Raw genomic sequence first — 22,111 nt, 5'->3', positions numbered from 1 at the left:
AATCATAAGAAATCACAGAAACTGGAAATGGCAGGCCTAAATTAAATGGTCAACATAAGGTGGTCTTATAGTAAATGAAGAAAACATAGAGTGTTTCTGTATAGAGATGAGGCTTCTATGAAATATTGGAGATACAACTAACTTATTGCCAACATCTGGTCCCGATGGCTGATCTTTGCCGCAATGGAATATGTCCAACAGTTTTATGGAATAGTGGTTGTGGGTGGAACCGTGAGTGTTTAGCAAATAGCTCTCGAGTAACTAACAAAATCATATAAACATGTGAATAATAAAGAGTCATGATGATTGATAACTTTGCTAAAACTGTTTAAGTTAACACAGAAACTTAACTGAAGCATTGAATAAGCAAGGTGAAAGGTAGAATGTAAGATTCACTCAGCAGACCTTATACAGTTTACAAGACTAAACAGTCGAATAGAGCAGTGCAGCCAGCTCATTGGCTAGTAGAAAATGAATGTCACCAGCTCATTGGCTAGTAGAAAAGGAATGTCACCAGCTTATTGGCTAGTAGAAATGTAATGTGACCAGTTCATTGGCTAGTAGAAATGTAATGCAACCAGTTCATTGGCTAGTAGAAAAGGAATATGACCAGCTCATTGGCTAGTAGGAAAGGAATATGACCAGCTTATTGGCTAGTAGAAAAGGAATGGGAGCAGCTAATAGGCTAGTGGAAATGGAATGCAACTGACTCATTGGCTAGTGGAAATGGAATGCATATACATGTAGCTGATTGGCTGTAAAACTAGTAGAGATGCGCCGATTCTAACCTCACCAGCCGATCAGATATACCGATTATTATTGAAAAATAATCCGATTCAGATATTTTGTGTTCCATAGACAATTGTCAATTTTATTATGCAAATATAAATATAATGCAAAGAAAATATAAATATTGAGGCATTTATTTGTTTGTATTTATGGAAAAATGATATACATGTATATATATTCACATATTGACATAGCGTGCATCTAGTAACAAAACAGTCCATGTTTCTTGTAGTTTGTTATTAATTAACAATGGTAATTACTGTTAGTGGTACAGCTTTCTTTGTGACAATGAAGTTTCTCTTCTATTGCTGAACGAACTACTGTGCCTATACAAGTTTAGAGCAAATCAATGTGTCTATTAAATACTGTTAGGGATTCAATTATCTCAGTGAGATGTCTCTATCTTCTATCTCTATCGATGTAGCCAGTTGTACTGAAAAAGGATTGACTTGCCACAGATGATAGAGGACATGCTATACACCGATAAGCTACTGAGGTTATTTTATGCGATACAAATGTCAGGACATCGCCAGGATCAAGAGAGAGATAGATAACTTTATGCATCGACCGCTGCTCAAATTACTTTCGTAATACTAGTTAATGAAAATATAACACCGCATTATTGTTTCCCATCATTGTTTTCTTGTACGTGATTGGCTGCAATAAATCATATGACTGTAATTGGAAAATACTGCACTTTGTGATTACTTCCTGACTAAAACCAAAATATTCTTCAGCTGTATGGATGTTTATCAGGCTAAAAACATAAAATAGATTGTGTGACAGGCCCGGAATTCATTAGGTAAAAGTAAGGAACTTACAGCTGATGATTATTTATTAGTGTAGCAGACTAAAATACGGTTTTCTGCTAAATAGTTCATATGCAAAAAGTATCTGAAGTTTCCGATTTTTTAAAGAAAAGACTGACCGATACCGATTCGGATACTAAACACCCATTGCGGCACCGATACCGATATTAAAATCGGGGCAACTTTAAAAGCTAGTCAAAAAATTGCCCTACCTCGAGCCTTGTAGTTGTGTCAATGGTTTTAGCCTAGAGGGGCCCTTAATACATTTGTGTTTTCCATTGGCTTAAAGGTGACAACTGGCCAGCACCTATTGGCTACTGATGTTAAAAACAACTGACCAGTGTTGTCGAGTCTCATCTAATATGATGTTTATACACTAATATATGACATAACCAGTAGGTTAAACAGCAATGATAATCTAATTAACGATGAAATACAAGTAAAAGGCTGAAAATAATAATTTACTAGTGAAAGAGAGAACCATTCATACCGGCCCAATGTATGTATATGTCAATATAAGAAGTATAAGCAGCTGTTGAGGTAAAAAGTAGCATTACCTTGTATATATCACAAGATTTATCCATTGGTTCAAGGTCACACTCAAGTGACAAGTACATTCTATCTATTGGATGAATGTTCTGGTCTCCCTTCTTTAGTACGTTCACGGCAATCTCAATATCTCCAAGCGCCTGGACAGAACAACCCCTTGCATACTTGTGAACTTTTCAATCACTTAACTAAGTCAACTTGGTAGATGAGCCGAATATATACATGCAAACAACACTTGTCCATTTTCAGCAAAACGTCTATCCAAGAAAACCTTCCAAATGTTACATCCATTTATTTGTGATTCCTTGTTCACCTTCGGTGAGCGCAGACAGTAAGGTAGCACAGACTCAGTTACTAGTGATGGTATATTACATGACTGAGTTACTAGTGATGGTACATTACGTGACTGAGTTACTAGAGATGGTACATTACATGACTGAGTTACTAGTGATGGTACATTACATGACTGAGTTAGTAGTTATGGTACATTATATGACTCAGTTACTAGGGATTGTACATGACTCAGTTACTAGTGATGGTATATGACTCAGTTACTAGTGATGGTATATTACATGACTGAGTTACTAGTGATGGTACATTACGTGACTGAGTTACTAGAGATGGTACATTACATGACTGAGTTACTAGTGATGGTACATTACATGACTGAGTTAGTAGTTATGGTACATTATATGACTCAGTTACTAGGGATTGTACATGACTCAGTTACTAGTGATGGTATATGACTCAGTTACTAGTGATGGTATATGACTCAGTTACTAGTGATGGTACATGACTCAGTTACTAGTGATGGTACATTACATGACTGAGTTACTAGTGATGGTACATTACATGACTCAGTTACTAGTCATGGTACATTATATGACTCAGTTACTAGTGATGGTACATGACTGAGTTACTAGTGATGGTACATGACTCAGTCGCTAGTTATGGTACATAACATGACCCAGTTACTAGGGATGGTACATGACTGAGTTACTAGTGATGGTACATGACATGACTGAGTTACTAGTGATTGTACATGACATGACTGAGTTACTAGTGATGGTACATGACATGACTGAGTTACTAGTGATGGTACATTACATGACTGAGTTACTAGGGATGGTACATTACATGACTGAGTTACTAGTGATGGTACATGACTCAGTTACTAGTGATGGTACATGACTCAGTTACTAGTGATGTTATGTACATTGCATGGCTCGTTAAGTTCATTGACATACCTCTAGCAAATCTATCTTTGCTTTAAGAGTGTCAAGGGAGACAATTCTCTCCGGAGGTTTCATCCTGAAAAAATAATATCATGGTTACATTACACACATCATGGATTAAAGAAATACTTAGGACATAAGTTAGTTTAAGTAGTTTTTTGTTACAGAGTTGACAGAATGAGTGGCCTGGGCAAAATACTCTTTCATTAGACAAAAACAGTTCTTCCCCGACTCCAAGTTTTTCAAAAACATATTTCAAAATACCAAAAAGGTTTAAACCTGTTGGATTTAAAAACAGTGTTCATATTAGTGCAACTTTTCACAGTTACATGCAAAGGTAATTGTCTTTTGGTCAAATATGATGTACTAAATTTTGGTTTAGCCAGCAATTTGTTAGAAGCTTGCTAGTTGCTTATAACATAGTATATTTACGATATATATTGTATACATTTAATTGAGCATTTCCAATACATTTATATGCTGTACGTTGAATTTTCTCTTTGCGGTTGTAAATCTTTAGCATAAGACCATGCCTTTGATCTGGTGTGTTAATTTTGTGACAACTTAGTAGACATTTAGCGTAACTACTTCTACTGGTCTTCTGCTGGTCTCAACACACATAGAACATTCATTGTCATAGAGTCCTCAAATGACTGTCAGTTTCATGTTCATCTCAAAGAAGACTTTCTTTAAATGAACTGAAAGAAACATGTTTAATCTTTGCGCCATTTTAGCAGTAAAAGCTGCACCTGTGGCATTAACCATTTCCTGACATGCTAAATAGCAGTATACTCGAGTATAATAAGGGTTTAGAATAACCTTCTACTGCTATTACTTATTCCACTAGCATGTGCAGCGGTATATCATCAATCGTTAGTTATTCCTGCAATTATAAATCACATTATCAATTTTTGTGATTATAGCCCAGTTGCATGGCTTCAGAACTTCAAATATATTGTTTGGTCTGAAACTTGTGCCCACATGAAGGCTGCGCAGCATGTTCAATATATCTGTTGAACATATTTTCTGAATATATATGCTATATACATGCATATATACATGTACTATAGTATATATATATATATATATATATATTCATATGTATATAGTATATATTCATATATATAGTATATATTCATATATATATATATAATAAATATACATATATATATTATTTATATTCATACATATATATAAAATTGTTTCCTCACCCCGGTTAACCCATATGGGTCATAATTTTTGCACTAACTCGGGTCTCCTACCGGAGACCTGGGAGTTTGAGCAACCGCCTCAAGATCTTAGCTGTTCCCACATCAATGACCAATTCCGTACATACTTCATGAGCATACGCTCCGTGCCTTCTACCATACGCCGGAAATATGTAGTTTCAAAACATTGTCTGGTTTCTGAGAATTAGCCTCTCAACCACCCATCTGACTAGAAACTCAAGAGTGCACCTTCATTATGTAACAAGAACAACGGAGCTCAATGAATGTGTTCATGGTTTGTTGTCACGAAAGTAGTATACACGTTTAATGTTTTTACTTAATCATATCTTGTAGTTTGGTTTAATATCAAGCTGGTATTGTGGTGGCAGAGTGCAGAGACCAAGGCCGACTGCCTGGCTGATTCCAGAACCGACGCCATCCCTGGGCCGAGTTTTTTGTCGCAACAGGAGACTCGGCAGTAGGTCAGTCAGCTCGATCTAACGAACTGGCTAAATAGAGAACCGATGGAGTCGAGATTATTAAAGGGGTGGAGCCTAACGCATGAGTTTGTCTATATTATGAGTACGAGAAGGCAAGGCAGATATAGCTGGCAGTCTCTCTGCATGTTGTTCGTTGTAATGTGCGCACAGTGATGACATGTACTCATATACATGTATACTATGCAAATACATTCTTTCTGTTGGCAAGTGGAATACATAAATAGTTGTGGGAGAAAGCTTGACTAAGCAAATTATTTTACATTTTAATTTTAGTTATTATGATACCAAAATATACATATAGTAACGCAATTATAATTTCCAATTTATTATGATACTAAAATATAGTAATGCAAAGTTGTTGATTAAAATGGTTATGGTTAAGATATGGTTAGGATGATATACATATGGTTGTGGTTAAAATAACATATGAAGTGGAGAGGCAAATGATTGCTGTGGCAGTTCTGGGTGTGGTTAATGCTGTTCAGCCTTTAATTCTGCATCAGCAACAAGTGTCAATATGTCCAGATGACATTTGGATTTAGTTGCCCTTTTAATTTCCGCAGCTTCAGAGCTAGTGGCATGCATAATAGCAGCCCTCATCCCTGTCGTTTTGCTGTTGCTCTTTTATTGCGGCAAGTATGGCCCGATTAATCTGACAAATAAACTATTTATCTGATTAATATTTGACAGCTGGGAAAAACCAACAAAGTATTCTATGACGTTTGGCAGCTGTGAATAACTAAAGGTAGGGCCACACGAGACAAAATTCTCACGAAATCGACAAAATTTGGACGAAACGATTCATACGAATTGACATTTGGACGAATTCGTCCATCGTTGGTTGCGCACGATGAACGAATCCTGAATTAGATGAAACGTCAGAAATTCCTACGAATCGTTGTTTGATTGGTCGGTTGAAAAGGTTCGTTGAATGTTGAAGGCCGTTTTTTTCCGCATGTTTGGTCATATCTAAAAAATATAAGTATTTGAGAGTTTCTAGCCCGCAGTTCCTAACTCGGTTTGAAAACTGTGTACTGTGTTGGCGATTATATGTAATCAGTAGTACCATAGACGTAATGGATTTATTTAATAGAAATATAACTGTTTTGTAGCTAGTATAATGTTTGCTGAAAATTCAGGTTCCAATATGTATTGTAATTAGAAGAAAAAGTAAAACGGTTTTATGGGCAAGCCAAAACTTGCTGTAGTCATACCAAATAACCGTTTTGCAATGTAGTACATACATAATAGTTCGTAATAATATTATCGATGTACAAGCTCTATTCAAAAGTATACTAAAACTATTTACAACAACAGCCTACTACAACTACTCAGTGCAACTAGCATTAGCAGTTTTGTAGTTGCGTAGAAACGACCTTATTAACGCGCAGTTAAACTGTAGGCGCCGAAATTAATTTACGTGTACATTCCTCAACCGATTTTAGGAATTAGGATTTGCGACTAGAAACTCACAAATCGTTATCTTTTTTAGATCTGACCCAAATGTTTGTACTGAAGCAAATGATTGAAACGGAATCGGCTTCAATTTATCACCGCGTTATAATTGGCTAGTTGAAAGTTAGTTTCGTACGAATCCGTGGTGGGGAAACTCCGTGTGGCAGGTCATAACTTTCGTACGAATGGAATTTCCCAGACTAGTTGAAATTACACGATACGTGTGGCCCGGCCTTTACACAATATGACCGGTTAAATAGTTTATATGACTATCCATAGTTTTTTGCCATGTTCTTTTTTTGTTGTGCTTGAGTTGGTGAGAATATGATAGATGAAAACGGTGCTGGACAAGGGCGTGTCTCTGCCGGCGCAGGGTCTGCCAGTTCAGGGTCAAGTGTGAAGGAGTCATCAGACTCTGTTGGCAATGACTGCGCAACTGCCTTTACCTCTGCAGCTGAATTTGATTAGGCTCTGGGCATTTGATGTGCATGATGAGGAGCCTCGCCAACTCAGACTTTACTGGCCCCACGTTCGCTGCTCCACATCCAGAAGCACCTGAAGAGATTCAAAATTCAGCCAGTTAATATTTCGCTTTAAAATCAATATTTGAAATGCTTCAAGTTAAAGAATGCTAGTCCACAACATTCAATTACCTATTTTAACTTTCAAATATTTAGAGAATCCTGTCCTGAAGTTTCTAAACTTTGCTTCGCACTCCTGTGAGCTCAAAGCCAACTAGTCTGCAATGTCTCGCCAGGCATTCGCCTTCATATTTGGTTTCTCGAGAACTTGTCTGCAATAACAAATTTAAGTTACAAAAATGTCCCATACTAGACACATATATTCAACAAGTACTTCTACATACATACACCATAGAACGCATATATGTAACTTAGAATGTAGTTATATATAGTAATGTATGCAATTAGTTTTTTTATTAATAATACATAACGGTATTATTGTGCTATTATTGAATATGTTGTGCACAAATAATTGGAATGGTTAAAATAAGATAAACTATTGTAATAAAACTAACCAATGTATACTCATGAGAATAATTTGTAAAAATGAGTGAACTTTATTATAAATTGTACACATTACCAAGTTTTATATCCCAAGTACATATCACCGAGTTATAAAGTGTTGCTGAAACCTATATTACCAATTTTAGTACTTTTTCATAAATACATACTAATTCTTCTTGGCTTACTACCACTACGATAAATTAATCAAAATACCATTATAATATATTACACGCACCTTGTCTGTCATATAAAGCAGGGTAATTCTGAACCAACAATATCAACTGGATTTTGCCATTGGCCATGCTGCGACTCTTCACGATGACGTCTCGAAAGGACTGACCCTCACCTGTACAGCGCATTTTGGGAAGGATTTTGCCTGCGACTCCGCGAAATTTGAACATCGCTAAACTCTTGCATTGATCGCCGGCAACTACCGGTGGTCCTCGGTATGTAGGTAGGTTTTTATTTCACCGCAATAGCCTGCGGTGCTGTTGCCGGTACTTTGCGGCGTACATGGAAACCAGGCTTTAGCAAACACTCATAATAATGGTACTTCATCATATAAAAGTTGAAGTTACTTCAGATAATTACCAGTATTAAATATCAGTGAACATAGGCTAGATATTACCAGTAAACAAGCTTACGATAGCAGTTTCAATCGTAACTAAACAGCCGTCATTGATGTGATGTACTGCCACTGGCGGGTATAAATTTAACAGGTAATATATTTGGAAAACAGTAAGTGAAATTTTACGACGGTAAATTCTGACTAGACCTTTCTCTACAAATATTCGCTTTTGTTTGTGTACTAGCCATGGAGTAACAAGCATGTGATTATGAAGAGGCAAAGTTTAACTTGTGTTTTAGCGTGCTGTCATTGCACAAATAATACCGCAAGGGAGTCAATCCAAACCCCGTTTAAAGCCAACCATAGAACTCTATTTATCGCATTGAGTAAAATACTTGGTATTTTGAAAGTTATGTTTTTGTTCCGGCCAGCAAACATCGATTCAGATTAGATATCATTATTCCAAATTCTGGAACAACGGGTTCATTTTTGTCTTAAAAACTTCTTGTTCGACTTATAAATAAAACCTAATTTATACATGAGTACATACAGTATGTACAGTAATTCCTCACTACTCACTATTCACGGCTTAAAACTTCATGAAGATTACATACAATATATATAAATCTATGTCATACTCTGGCCCAGTGAGAAGTGTGAAGCATGTAACACTCTTCATCATGCCTTTTGAACTGACTCAACACACAAAATCATTTAACAAACAAGAAAAAGAGGAACGTGTTTATGATTGATGAGAAAATTTATTTATTAGATTGGAGTTTGTTAGTTTCTATTTCGCGTATTTTCTATATTCACATATTCTCACTCATGGATCATGGAGATCAGCGCACTGGCTGATTGACCGCAAAAAGTAAGGGATTGCTATAAACAGTGCTGGAAAGAGACTTACCCAAAGTCATGAGGAATTCGTGTGTAAAAAGCGTTGCAGGCTTCGGTAAGTTCAGAGCCAAACTTGCCAGCCTTGATAAGTGTCTCTATGTCCTTAAGAGCGCTGTAACCTTGCTTGATTTGAGCTTTTGTAAGCTTGCCTGCCAACAGCGCAGCAGATTGCTGTGAGACTGTGCTGTGTTAAACAGTGCTATAAGTGGTGGCACAACAGAAAGGTTGGTTACTCACCAAGAGGAGCTTTTTTAGCATCGTATTTCATTTCAACAACCGCTGCCTCCATGGCCTTTACGTCAGCTATTAGAGTTATCAGGTCCTGCAAAGGAGCAGAGTGACTCTAATCGGATTAACCAGAGAAGCACCAGCTAAATATTCTCTATTTCTTATATAAGAGTTAATCTAATAAACCAGCTAGTTCCTATCATAACTACTGCACACACATGATAGTTTCACACTGTAAGTTGTCTGCTCCTACATGCTAGCTTCATAACTTTATGCATTTGTTTGCTTAAGCTTGTTAAAAGACTACCATAAGTTTTTTAAAGGAAATATGAATTGTATGTCGACAATAGAGACCAAGTCTGTTAGGCGCACATTTGGAAAACAAACTACAGTCAAACATGGATAACTCGCCCTCGGATAGCTCGAACACATGGTCAACTCAAACGGTTTCTTTTGTCCGTTCCCACGTAATGATAAATGGCTTTAGATAACTCGACCCCAACTCTGTTAACCCGAACATTTTTTTGCCCAACGGCTACCGAGAAGGTTGTTATCGCTTTAGAAAATCACTTTATTCCAAGCCATAGAGGTAAACGTCATCTTTTCGTAATTCACAGGCGTCGTTATTACCACCATCGGCAAAATATTTTTGTCAACGACTTTTCTAAAGGTTTGGTGAAGTTTGATTTTTATCAAACATCCGCTTAGCGATGGTCCTTTGGAAGCAAGGAAAAGTGAGGTAACCTTTGCATAAACTTCAAGAAAAATCGGCAAAATTGATCTTGGTTAAAACGCTCAAAAGTAAAAGATGTCTTTTCTTCTGAGCATTTCAACAACGATCAAATTTTGCCAATTTTAATCTAAAAACGTCCTGGCAATAACATTACCTCCAACAACAAACCAATCTCAAGTGATAGAAAAATATCTATACTTTTTGATAAAAAAGTTTTAAACTTTACATTCGAAGCATTTAAGTTGATACAAGCCATTTATGCTTTTGATTTATATTATAGTTTGTATATATGCATGTATCTACTAATAAATAAATAAATACATGGACTTGTGACAGTGCTCTGATAACTTGAACGCTCTGATAACTCGAACACATTTGGTCCTGTGAAGTTCGAGTTATCCATGTTTGACTGTATACCAGATAATTCAACATAAACCTGCAAGCATACTTGCACACGCCGGTCCAGTTTGCAATCAGGAACATCAGCAGGTTCCGCCTTAGCACTGTCTATAGCATCAGTATCCGCACCTGCAGTCTGTATGGATAAATATGCATGTGTATATACTAATATTTGGTATGAGAACTCAAGAGAGGCAACAATATAGCTCAAGTTGCACCAAAGAAAACATACTGTAGCATCATAGTCCATCTCAAGTAGGGAATATTTTCCAGAAACTTTGGTGAAATTTTTTCTGGTATGCCAATCATTCTGGGTTTTATCTTTGAACCTAAAAAGAACCATTCAAAGTAAGAGCATCAGAATTGTGTTAAAACTAGAGCTGTACAAGGATCGCGTTAATTAAACGATTAACACGATCAATATAAATACACTATTAACAGAGTTGAGCCAATTAATCTTCAAATAAAATGCAGCCAAGGTGGTTTATGACAAGCAACACATTTTTACCAATTAAATACAACCACAATTATTTTGCACTCAAGTATGAAAACAATAAGTGAGTCAATAACGTAAAACTTGTTTATACAACAAAAAAGTGCCGAGCCGATCTAGTTGCAAGCGGCCATGTTGATAATTGTTTGAACATGTCCCTAGGCAATAGCAAAAGAAGCGATTTCAGTATTATTTAATATTTTACAGTCTATCTTCTGTCAATAGTTAAACACTTTTTTAGGTAAATTATTGTATTTTAATTTTTCAAAAGAATCGCATTTAAAGACGTTGTTGGAAGCATAAACAAGAAAGTGAAGTACAATGTATGCCAGAGAGAATTTGCCTAGCACCACAGCACATCATCATTAAGAAAGATGTTATTTAACTAATTCTCATCGTACATCTCAGAATTCATCACCAGCTGTAGACAATAACTACTACTGCTGACTACCACCACTACTGTTCCCAGTGAGCGGCTATCCTTTAAAGCTAGCGATATTGTATGTAGGAAGAGGGCATCTCTTCATTCGGATAATGTGAATAAACTGTACTATCGCAACTTTTAGCTGGCTTGATTATAGACTTCCATGAGCTATTTTCATACTCATAATAATTAATACGGTTAACTTATGTACATTGTACATAACATGTACTCCTGTTAACAATAACTGTTTCAAATATAATTAATTTATATGTAGCTGTATTATTTGTTTTCGAATATGCAGGTTTTTAATAGATTAATTCTAAGATTAATCGAAGATTAACTAGTTCTGATCAGTTATTAATTGTGATTAATTTCTGTAATAGTTTTGCAGCTCTAGTTAAAAAGGTTACTTTTTCAATTCATCTGCTTCAACATCCGAGAGAACTAAAAAAGGGTTTCAGACCCTCTTCTTTCCTTCTACTGTGTAATATAATGGAAAACATAGCTCAAGTAATCAAGTATCTCTCTCTAAATAACATGCGCTATGACAATGTAAGCGATCATGGATCTCCACCCTTCCTTTAACCATGACTGCTCTTAGCAGGTTTCAACAGTGGTTTGTCATTGCCTTCTGTTGAGCGTTTTTATTGGGACAGTCTCTTACTAGCAGACCTTTGGCTCACACAGGAGTTCTTCCAACCTTTATCAGGTTTTTTTATAGTCCTGCAGCATGCTAGCCACCCTCCTCACCAACACTAGAGCGCGGATAGAGGGCCGGTTTGGTGGCCGATGACCTGACTGAGGACAGGAGCAATTGTAGCTGTATACCCTTCCTAACACCACCAAAAGTTCTTCAGTGATTTGAACCACTGACCTAATGATTACATGCCAGCGTACTAACAACTGAACCACGGTTGCTCCTATGATCAGCTATAACAAAGGTTTTAGGGTTCCCATCTACTGTATCATATAAAGGGGATACACATATAGTTGTGAGTTCAATTAAAATCAAAAGACATGTTTTCTTTCAGGCCCTGCTACAATGTCCACTAGTAATCTCTGCCTTTATTTGTAAAACATGATTCCTATGTTTACTGTCATCTCAGATGACAGGCGGCATTGAAAGAAAATAAAAACTTTCACTGTCAAGTTTTCATTAGCACATTGTGTAGGCAAATGTTTACAAGGAACTGAAAAAAGAATAAACATGCAAGCCTGATAGATCAGTTGACTGAGTATATTTGGCAAAACACAAAAGAAGATAACTCCCAAATAGAGACACAAATATAATTAAATAATTTTAAGAGGAAATGTAAAAGAGATGAGCTGCTGTATAACTATAGGAGGGGAGTAATGTTAGAATAATTAGTTATTTTATTGAAGTATGATTGACATCAAGAGAAAAACGAGAGCAATTTTCTTGTAGTACTGGTGAATTTTAAATTAACCCTTGATATAATCAGCATATGAAAATATCTGCGGCAAATCTATCCTGAAAGGAAGTATTACATACTTGGTACAGAAGAACCACTTTGCTTCTTCCAATCTTGGTCCAGATTGGTAGTCAGCGGTCTGACCATCCTTGCCCACACGACCCCACCTTGTCCAGACAACGTACTTATCCAATAAGTCAGACTCAAGCAATTGAATTATGTAGTACTTGTTATTGTTATTCTGCATGTATGTCTACAAACAAAACATGCACACCTGTATGCTACTGTCAAACAATACACATACACCTGTATGCTACTGCCAAACAATACAGACACACCTGTATGCTACTGCCAAACAATACACATACACCTGCATGCTACTGCCAAACAATACAGACACACCTGTATGCTTCTGCCAAACAATACCGACACACCTGCATGCTTCTGCCAAACAATACACATACACCTGTATGCTACTGCCAAACAATACAGACACACCTGTATGCTACTGCCAAACAATACACATACACCTGCATGCTACTGACAAACAATACAGGCTCACCTGTATGCTACTGCCAAACAATACACATACACATGCATGATACTGCAAAACAATACAGACACACCTGTATGCTACTGCCAAACAATACACATACACATGCATGATACTGCAAAACAATACAGACACACCTGCATGCTACTGCCAAACAATACACATACACATGCATGATACTGCAAAACAATACAGACAAACCTGCATGCTACTGACAAACAATACAGGCTCACCAGCATGCTACTGCCAAACAATACACATACACCTGCATGTTGCTAAAACATCTCAACACCTACATCCTGTGCTCCTGCTAAGGAATAGAGAAAGCATAAGATTATTATGCTTTATTATGTATCTTGAGGTGTTTACTGATGTTATAAAAAAATCAAGAAAATTGAACGACCAGAAACAGAGATATAGTCAGCCAAACACAGGTCTACCTAAAAACGAATCGGAGGAAAAACCATTCGAAAACCCCGAGAATTGTGACGTATGAAATCGACTTATTGGACATGTGCCGGAGTTGCGCACCCTTACCTCAATTGTGTATACTGATTGTTTCAGGCTGCGAGATGTGAAACGCTTCTCGCGGTAGTAAAGAATTTACAGACTAGCTTTGGCTTCTCTAAAAAATCAAGCAAACATTGCGTGGTAAAGGCAATAGTCCACAAACCCCTTCCATGATTTTTCAAAACAGAAGAGCAGATTTTGACTATTGTGCTTCGAATTTCAACTCGATCTCCACGGATATGCTCCGAAGATCCTCTGTTCAACGAACGGCGTGTGTATAGTCTATATGCGACATCCGCGATTGCAGTTCGCTTAGAATAAGATATGAGAATGTGAATTTTTGTTCATTCATCATTTTTCTATTGTGTATCTACTGCAGCAATTAGTTGATTTTCATGATTATCGTCACTATTAACAGGCTGTAAGTTCACTACAGCCATAATCTTAAAAAGAATAACTTGACCGCGCTGCTCTTGCTGTAAGAAAAGAAAACGATAACTTTTGATTTGATTTTTCTAATTATCTATTATCTTATCTATGATTATTTTTATGATTAATATAATAATCATAATGCATATTATACAAAATGATAATATAAATGCGTATAAAATAAATGATGTAACTAATGTAATTTGTAGAGAACTCCAAATGATAACCGAGATTGATGATTGATTTAATTGATTCCATTTATTAGCTATAGTTAAAAAAACCTGAACAGCGCTAAAGATGAGTCTGAATAGGGAAGCTAAGTGGGAAAACCACAAAAATGAGCTGAACTAGCAAGATAGCGAAATGTTGCGAAATAATAGATGCATGTAATTATTTCATGCTAAAACTAGTCTACACGTCAGAGAGACTGGTTCGGAATTCTCAGAGCAATGATTGTTAGGCCCAATTTGATTGTTCTATACTTCCAGGGATTAAACCAATTAAACGCTGTGATTGTTATAGGAGAGCGCATTAGTTGGCTTAATTGACCAATGGCACACAAGTCGATTTCATACGCCATATGTTGATGCTAATATGATGATTACCAAAATACTTATGTTGTTTGGTAGACCTGTGTTTGGCTGGCTATATCTCAGCATCTGATTAGTCGATCTCCTTGATTCTTTTTTAAAACATCAGTCAACACCTCAAGATAAATAATAAAGCATAATAATATGCTTTCTCTATTCCTTAAGGAATACATGTTGACCTGCAAACTACTAGCTGCGTACTTATGGCCAAATTTTGAATTATCGGAGTTTCAAGCAAATTCATATCATGGCTTCCCTCGAGATAATGATTGCATTATCACGGCATGAAATCAGAAATCACTTGTATTCATACTATGTAAATAATAAGTGCATTGTATTGAATACACAATTGCATTGTGCATTGAAAGCTTACAATACAGCTTATTTACAGCTACTGTGAATTAATTCTGTTATCATCCCATTTTAGAGCTACCATAGCCTATGCTGTCATAGCCGACTTCAAGATGGTTCCTTAGCTACTACAGTCCTACTTGAGAGCTACCATAGCCTATGCTGTCATACTCTACTTCAAGAAGGTTCCTTACCGACTACAGTCCTACTTGAGAGCTACCACAGCCTATGCTGTCATACCCTACTTCAAGAAGGTTCCTTACCTACTACAGTCCTACTTGAGTACTATCATAGTCTATCCTGTCATAGCCTACTTCAAGATGGTTCCTTACCTACTACAGTCCTACTTGAGAGCTACCATAGCCTATGCTGTCATAGCCTACTTCAAGATGGTTCCTTACCTACTACAGTCCTACTTGAGAGCTACCATAGCCTATACTGTCATAGACTACTTCAAGATGGTTCCTTACCTACTACAGTCCTACTTGAGTACTATCATAGTCTATCCTGTCATAGCCTACTTCAAGATGGTTCCTTACCTACTATAGTCCTAGTTGAGAGCTAACATAGTCTATACTGTCGTAGACTACTTCAAGATGGTTACTTACCTACTACAGTCCAACTTGAGAGCTACCATTGTCTATGCTGTCATAGCCTACTTCAAGAAGGATCCTCACCTACTACAGTCCTACTTGAGAGCTACCATAGCCTATGCTGACATACTCTACTTCAAGATGGTTCCTTACCTACTACAGTCCTACTTGAGAGCTACCATAGTCTATGCTGTCATAGCCTACTTCAATATGGTTCCTTACCTACTACAGTCCTACTTGAGAGCTACCATTGTCTATGCTGTCATAGCCTACTTCAAGAAGGTTCCTTACCTACTACAGTCCTGCTTGAGAGCTATCATAGTCTATCCTGTCATACTCTACTTCAAGATGGTTCCTTACCTACTACAGTCCTACTTGAGTACTATCATAGTCTATCCTGTCATACTCTACTTCAAGATGGTTACTTACCTACTACAGTCCTACTTGAGAGCTACCATAGTCTATGCTGTCACAGCCTAATTCAAGATGGTTCCTTACCTACTACAGTCCTACTTGATAGCTAACATAGTCTATCCTGTCATACTTTACTTCAAGATGGTTCCTTACCTACGACAGTCCTACTTGAGAGCTACCATATTCTATGCTGTCATAGCCTACTTCAAGATGGTTCCTTACCTACTACAGTCCTAGTTGAGAGCTAACATAGTCTATACTGTCGTAGACTACTTCAAGATGGTTACTTACCTACTACAGTCCTACTTGAGAGCTATCATAGTCTATCCTGTCATACTCTACTTCAAGATGGTTCCTTACCTACTACAGTCCTACTTGAGAGCTACCATAGTCTATGCTGTCACAGCCTAATTCAAGATGGTTCTTTACCTACTACAGTCCTAGTTGAGAGCTAACTTAGTCTATACTGTCGTAGACTACTTCAAGATGGTTACTTACCTACTACAGTCCTACTTGAGAGCTACCATGGTCTATAATGTCATAGCCTACCTCAAGATGGTTCCTCACCTACTACAGTCCTACTTGAGAGCTAACATAGTCTATACTGTCGTAGACTACTTCAAGATGGTTACTTACCTACTACAGTCCTACTTGAGAGCTACCATAGTCTATAATGTCATAGCCTACCTCAAGATGGTTCCTTACCTACTACAGTCCTACTTAAGAGCTACCATATTCTATGCTGTCATAGCCTACTTCAAGATGGTTCCTTACCTACTACAGTCCTACTTGAGAGCTAATATAGTCTATAATGTCATAGCCTACTTCAAAATGGTTCCTTACCTACATGTACTACAGTCCTACTTGAGAGCTACCATAGTCTATGCTGTAACAGTCTACTTCAAGATGGTTCCTTACCTACTACAGTCCTACTTGAGTGCTACCATAGTCTATCCTGTCATAGCCTACTTCAATATGGTTCCTTACCTACTACAGTCCTACTTGAGAGCTAGCATAGTCTATACTGTCATAGCCTACTTCAATATGGTTCCTTACCTACTACAGTCCTACTTGAGAGCTAACATAGTCTATACTGTCGTAGACTACTTCAAGATAGTTCCTTACCTACTACAGTCCTACTTGAGAGCTAATATAGTCTATAATGTTATAGCCTACTTCAAAATGGTTCCTTACCTACATGTACTACAGTCCTACTTGAAAGCTACCATAGTCTATGCTGTAACAGTCTACTTCAAGATGGTTCCTTACCTACAAAAGTCCTACTAGAGTGCTACCATAGTCTATCCTGTCATAGCCTACTTCAATATGGTTCCTTACCTACTACAGTCCTACTTGAGAGCTACCATAGCCTATGCTGTCATACTCTACTTCAAGATGGTTCCTTACCGACTACAGTCCTACTTGAGAGCTACCACAGCCTATGCTGTCATACCCTACTTCAAGAAGGTTCCTTACCTACTACAGTCCTACTTGAGTACTATCATAGTCTATCCTGTCATAGCCTACTTCAAGATGGTTCCTTACCTACTACAGTCCTACTTGAGAGCTAACATAGCCTATGCTGTCATAGCCTACTTCAAGATGGTTCCTTACCTACTACAGTCCTACTTGAGAGCTACCATAGTCTATACTGTCATAGACTACTTCAAGATGGTTCCTTACCTACTACAGTCCTACTTGAGTACTATCATAGTCTATCCTGTCATAGCCTACTTCAAGATGGTTCCTTACCTACTATAGTCCTAGTTGAGAGCTAACATAGTCTATAGTGTCGTAGACTACTTCAAGACGGTTACTTACCTACTACAGTCCTACTTGAGAGCTACCATTGTCTATGCTGTCATAGCCTACTTCAAGAAGGATCCTTACCTACTACAGTCCTACTTGAGAGCTACCATAGCCTATGCTGACATACTCTACTTCAAGATGGTTCCTTACCTACTACAGTCCTACTTGAGAGCTACCATAGTCTATGCTGTCATAGCCTACTTCAATATGGTTCCTTACCTACTACAGTCCTACTTGAGAGCTACCATTGTCTATGCTGTCATAGCCTACTTCAAGAAGGTTCCTTACCCACTACAGTCCTGCTTGAGAGCTAGCATAGTCTATCCTGTCATACTCTACTTCAAGATGGTTCCTTACCTACTACAGTCCTAATGGAGTACTATCATAGTCTATCCTGTCATACTCTACTTCAAGATGGTTACTTACCTACTACAGTCCTACTTGAGAGCTACCATAGTCTATGCTGTCACAGCCTAATTCAAGATGGTTCCTTACCTACTACAGTCCTACTTGATAGCTAACATAGTCTATCCTGTCATACTTTACTTCAAGATGGTTCCTTACCTACGACAGTCCTACTTGAGAGCTACCATATTCTATGCTGTCATAGCCTACTTCAAGATGGTTCCTTACCTACTACAGTCCTAGTTGAGAGCTAACATAGTCTATACTGTCGTAGACTACTTCAAGATGGTTCCTTACCTACTACAGTCCTACTTGAGAGCTACCATAGCCTATGCTGTCATAGCCTACTTCAAGATGGTTCCTTACCTACTACAGTCCTACTTGAGAGCTACCATAGTCTACACTGTCATAGACTACTTCAAGATGGTTACTTACCTACTACAGTCCTACTTGAGTACTATCATAGTCTATCCTGTCATAGCCTACTTCAAGATGGTTCCTTACCTACTATAGTCCTAGTTGAGAGCTAACATAGTCTATACTGTCGTAGACTACTTCAAGACGGTTACTTACCTACTACAGTCCTACTTGAGAGCTACCATTGTCTATGCTGTCATAGCCTACTTCAAGAAGGATCCTTACCTACTACAGTCCTACTTGAGAGCTACCATAGCCTATGCTGACATACTCTACTTCAAGATGGTTCCTTACCTACTACAGTCCTACTTGAGAGCTACCATAGTCTATGCTGTCATAGCCTACTTCAATATGGTTCCTTACCTACTACAGTCCTACTTGAGAGCTACCATTGTCTATGCTGTCATACCCTACTTCAAGAAGGTTCCTTACCCACTACAGTCCTGCTTGAGAGCTAGCATAGTCTATCCTGTCATACTCTACTTCAAGATGGTTCCTTACCTACTACAGTCCTAATTGAGTACTATCATAGTCTATCCTGTCATACTCTACTTCAAGATGGTTACTTACCTACTACAGTCCTACTTGAGAGCTACCATAGTCTATGCTGTCACAGCCTAATTCAAGATGGTTCCTTACCTACTACAGTCCTACTTGATAGCTAACATAGTCTATCCTGTCATACTTTACTTCAAGATGGTTCCTTACCTACGACAGTCCTACTTGAGAGCTACCATATTCTATGCTGTCATAGCCTACTTCAAGATGGTTCCTTACCTACTACAGTCCTAGTTGAGAGCTAACATAGTCTATACTGTCGTAGACTACTTCAAGATGGTTACTTACCTACTACAGTCCTACTTGAGAGCTATCATAGTCTATCCTGTCATACTCTACTTCAAGATGGTTCCTTACCTACTACAGTCCTACTTGAGAGCTACCATAGTCTATGCTGTCACAGCCTAATTCAAGATGGTTCTTTACCTACTACAGTCCTAGTTGAGAGCTAACTTAGTCTATACTGTCGTAGACTACTTCAAGATGGTTACTTACCTACTACAGTCCTACTTGAGAGCTACCATGGTCTATAATGTCATAGCCTACCTCAAGATGGTTCCTCACCTACTACAGTCCTACTTGAGAGCTAACATAGTCTATACTGTCGTAGACTACTTCAAGATGGTTACTTACCTACTAGTCCTACTTGAGAGCTACCATAGTCTATAATGTCATAGCCTACCTCAAGATGGTTCCTTACCTACTACAGTCCTACTTGAGAGCTAACATAGTCTATACTGTCGTAGACTACTTCAAGGTGGTTACTTACCTACTACAGTCCTACTTGAGAGCTACCATAGTCTATAATGTCATAGCCTACCTCAAGATGGTTCCTTACCTACTACAGTCCTACTTAAGAGCTACCATATTCTATGCTGTCATAGCCTACTTCAAGATGGTTCCTTACCTACTACAGTCCTACTTGAGAGCTAATATAGTCTATAATGTCATAGCCTACTTCAAAATGGTTCCTTACCTACATGTACTACAGTCCTACTTGAGAGCTACCATAGTCTATGCTGTAACAGTCTACTTCAAGATGGTTCCTTACCTACTACCGTCCTACTTGAGTGCTACCATAGTCTATCCTGTCATAGCCTACTTCAATATGGTTCCTTACCTACTACAGTCCTACTTGAGAGCTAGCATAGTCTATACTGTCATAGCCTACTTCAATATGGTTCCTTACCTACTACAGTCCTACTTGAGAGCTAACATAGTCTATACTGTCGTAGACTACTTCAAGATAGTTCCTTACCTACTACAGTCCTACTTGAGAGCTAATATAGTCTATAATGTTATAGCCTACTTCAAAATGGTTCCTTACCTACATGTACTACAGTCCTACTTGAGAGCTACCATAGTCTATGCTGTAACAGTCCACTTCAAGATGGTTCCTTACCTACAAAAGTCCTACTAGAGTGCTACCATAGTCTATCCTGTCATAGCCTACTTCAATATGGTTCCTTACCTACTACAGTCCTACTTGAGAGCTAACATAGTCTATAATGTCGTAGACTACTTCAAGATGGTTCCTTACCTACTACAGTCCTACTTGAGAGCTAACATAGTCTATACTGTCGTAGACTACTTCAAGATGGTTACTTACCTACTACAGTCCTACTTGAGAGCTACATAGTCTATACTGTCGTAGACTACTTCAAGATGGTTCCTTACCTACTACAGTCCTACTTGAGAGCTAACATAGTCTATACTGTCGTAGACTACTTCAAGATGGTTCTTTACCTACTACAGTCCTACTTGAGAGCTACCATAGTCTATGCTGTAACAGACTACTTCAAGATGGTTCCTTACCTACTACAGTCCTACTTGAGTGCTACCATAGTCTATCCTGTCATAGCCTACTTCAATATGGTTCCTTACCTACTACAGTCCTACTTGAGAGCTAACATAGTCTATACTGTCGTAGACTACTTCAAGATGGTTCCTTACCTACTACAGTCCTACTTGAGAGCTAACATAGTCTATACTGTCGTAGACTACTTCAAGATGGTTCCTTACCTACTACAGTCCTACTTGAGTGCTACCATAGTCTATCCTGTCATAGCCTACTTCAAGATGGTTCCTTACCTACTACAGTCCTACTTGAGAGCTAACATAGTCTATACTGTCGTAGACTATTTCAAGATGGTTCCTTACCTACTACAGTTTTACTTGAGAGCTAATATAGTCTATAATGTTATAGCCTACTTCAAAATGGTTCCTTACCTACATGTACTACAGGCCTACTTGAGAGCTACCATAGTCTATGCTGTAACAGTCTACTTCAAGATGGTTCCTTACCTACTACAGTCCTACTTGAGTGCTACCATAGTCTATCCTGTCATAGCCTACTTCAAAATGGTTCCTTACCTACTACAGTCCTAATTGAGAGCTAACATAGTCTATACTGTCGTAGACTACTTCAAGATGGTTCCTTACCAACTACAGTTCTACTTGAGAGCTACCATAGTCTATGCTGTAACAGTCTACTTCAAGATGGTTCCTTACCTACTACAGTCCTACTTGAGTGCTACCATAGTCTATCCTGTCATAGCCTAATTCAATATGGTTCCTTACCTACTACAGTCCTACTTGAGAGCTAACATAGTCTATACTGTCGTAGACTACTTCAAGATGGTTCCTTACCTACTACAGTCCTACTTGAGAGCTAACATAGTCTATACTGTCGTAGACTACTTCAAGATGGTTCCTTACCTACAACAGTCCTACT

General features: G+C 37.9%; 1 protein-coding gene across 1 annotated transcript in view; it reads right to left on the bottom strand.

Moving 5' to 3' along the window:
* LOC137386844 (poly [ADP-ribose] polymerase 2-like) overlaps positions 1-22,111 on the bottom strand; it is a 149,654-nt gene that overhangs the window by 30,904 nt on the left and 96,639 nt on the right. The window contains exons 4-11 of the mRNA XM_068073010.1: positions 12,829-13,001; positions 10,631-10,727; positions 10,448-10,534; positions 9,276-9,360; positions 9,049-9,187; positions 3,395-3,458; positions 2,156-2,287; positions 143-261 (exon numbers count right to left, since the gene is read on the bottom strand). Of these exons, the coding sequence (XP_067929111.1) occupies positions 143-261; positions 2,156-2,287; positions 3,395-3,458; positions 9,049-9,187; positions 9,276-9,360; positions 10,448-10,534; positions 10,631-10,727; positions 12,829-13,001 (896 nt within the window). The remainder of the gene's footprint in view (positions 1-142; positions 262-2,155; positions 2,288-3,394; positions 3,459-9,048; positions 9,188-9,275; positions 9,361-10,447; positions 10,535-10,630; positions 10,728-12,828; positions 13,002-22,111) is intronic.

Source organism: Watersipora subatra, chromosome 2, assembly GCF_963576615.1.
Source record: "Watersipora subatra chromosome 2, tzWatSuba1.1, whole genome shotgun sequence".
In the NCBI taxonomy this organism is placed as follows: domain Eukaryota; kingdom Metazoa; phylum Bryozoa; class Gymnolaemata; order Cheilostomatida; family Watersiporidae; genus Watersipora; species Watersipora subatra.
This window is presented reverse-complemented; position numbering and strand designations above follow the sequence as displayed.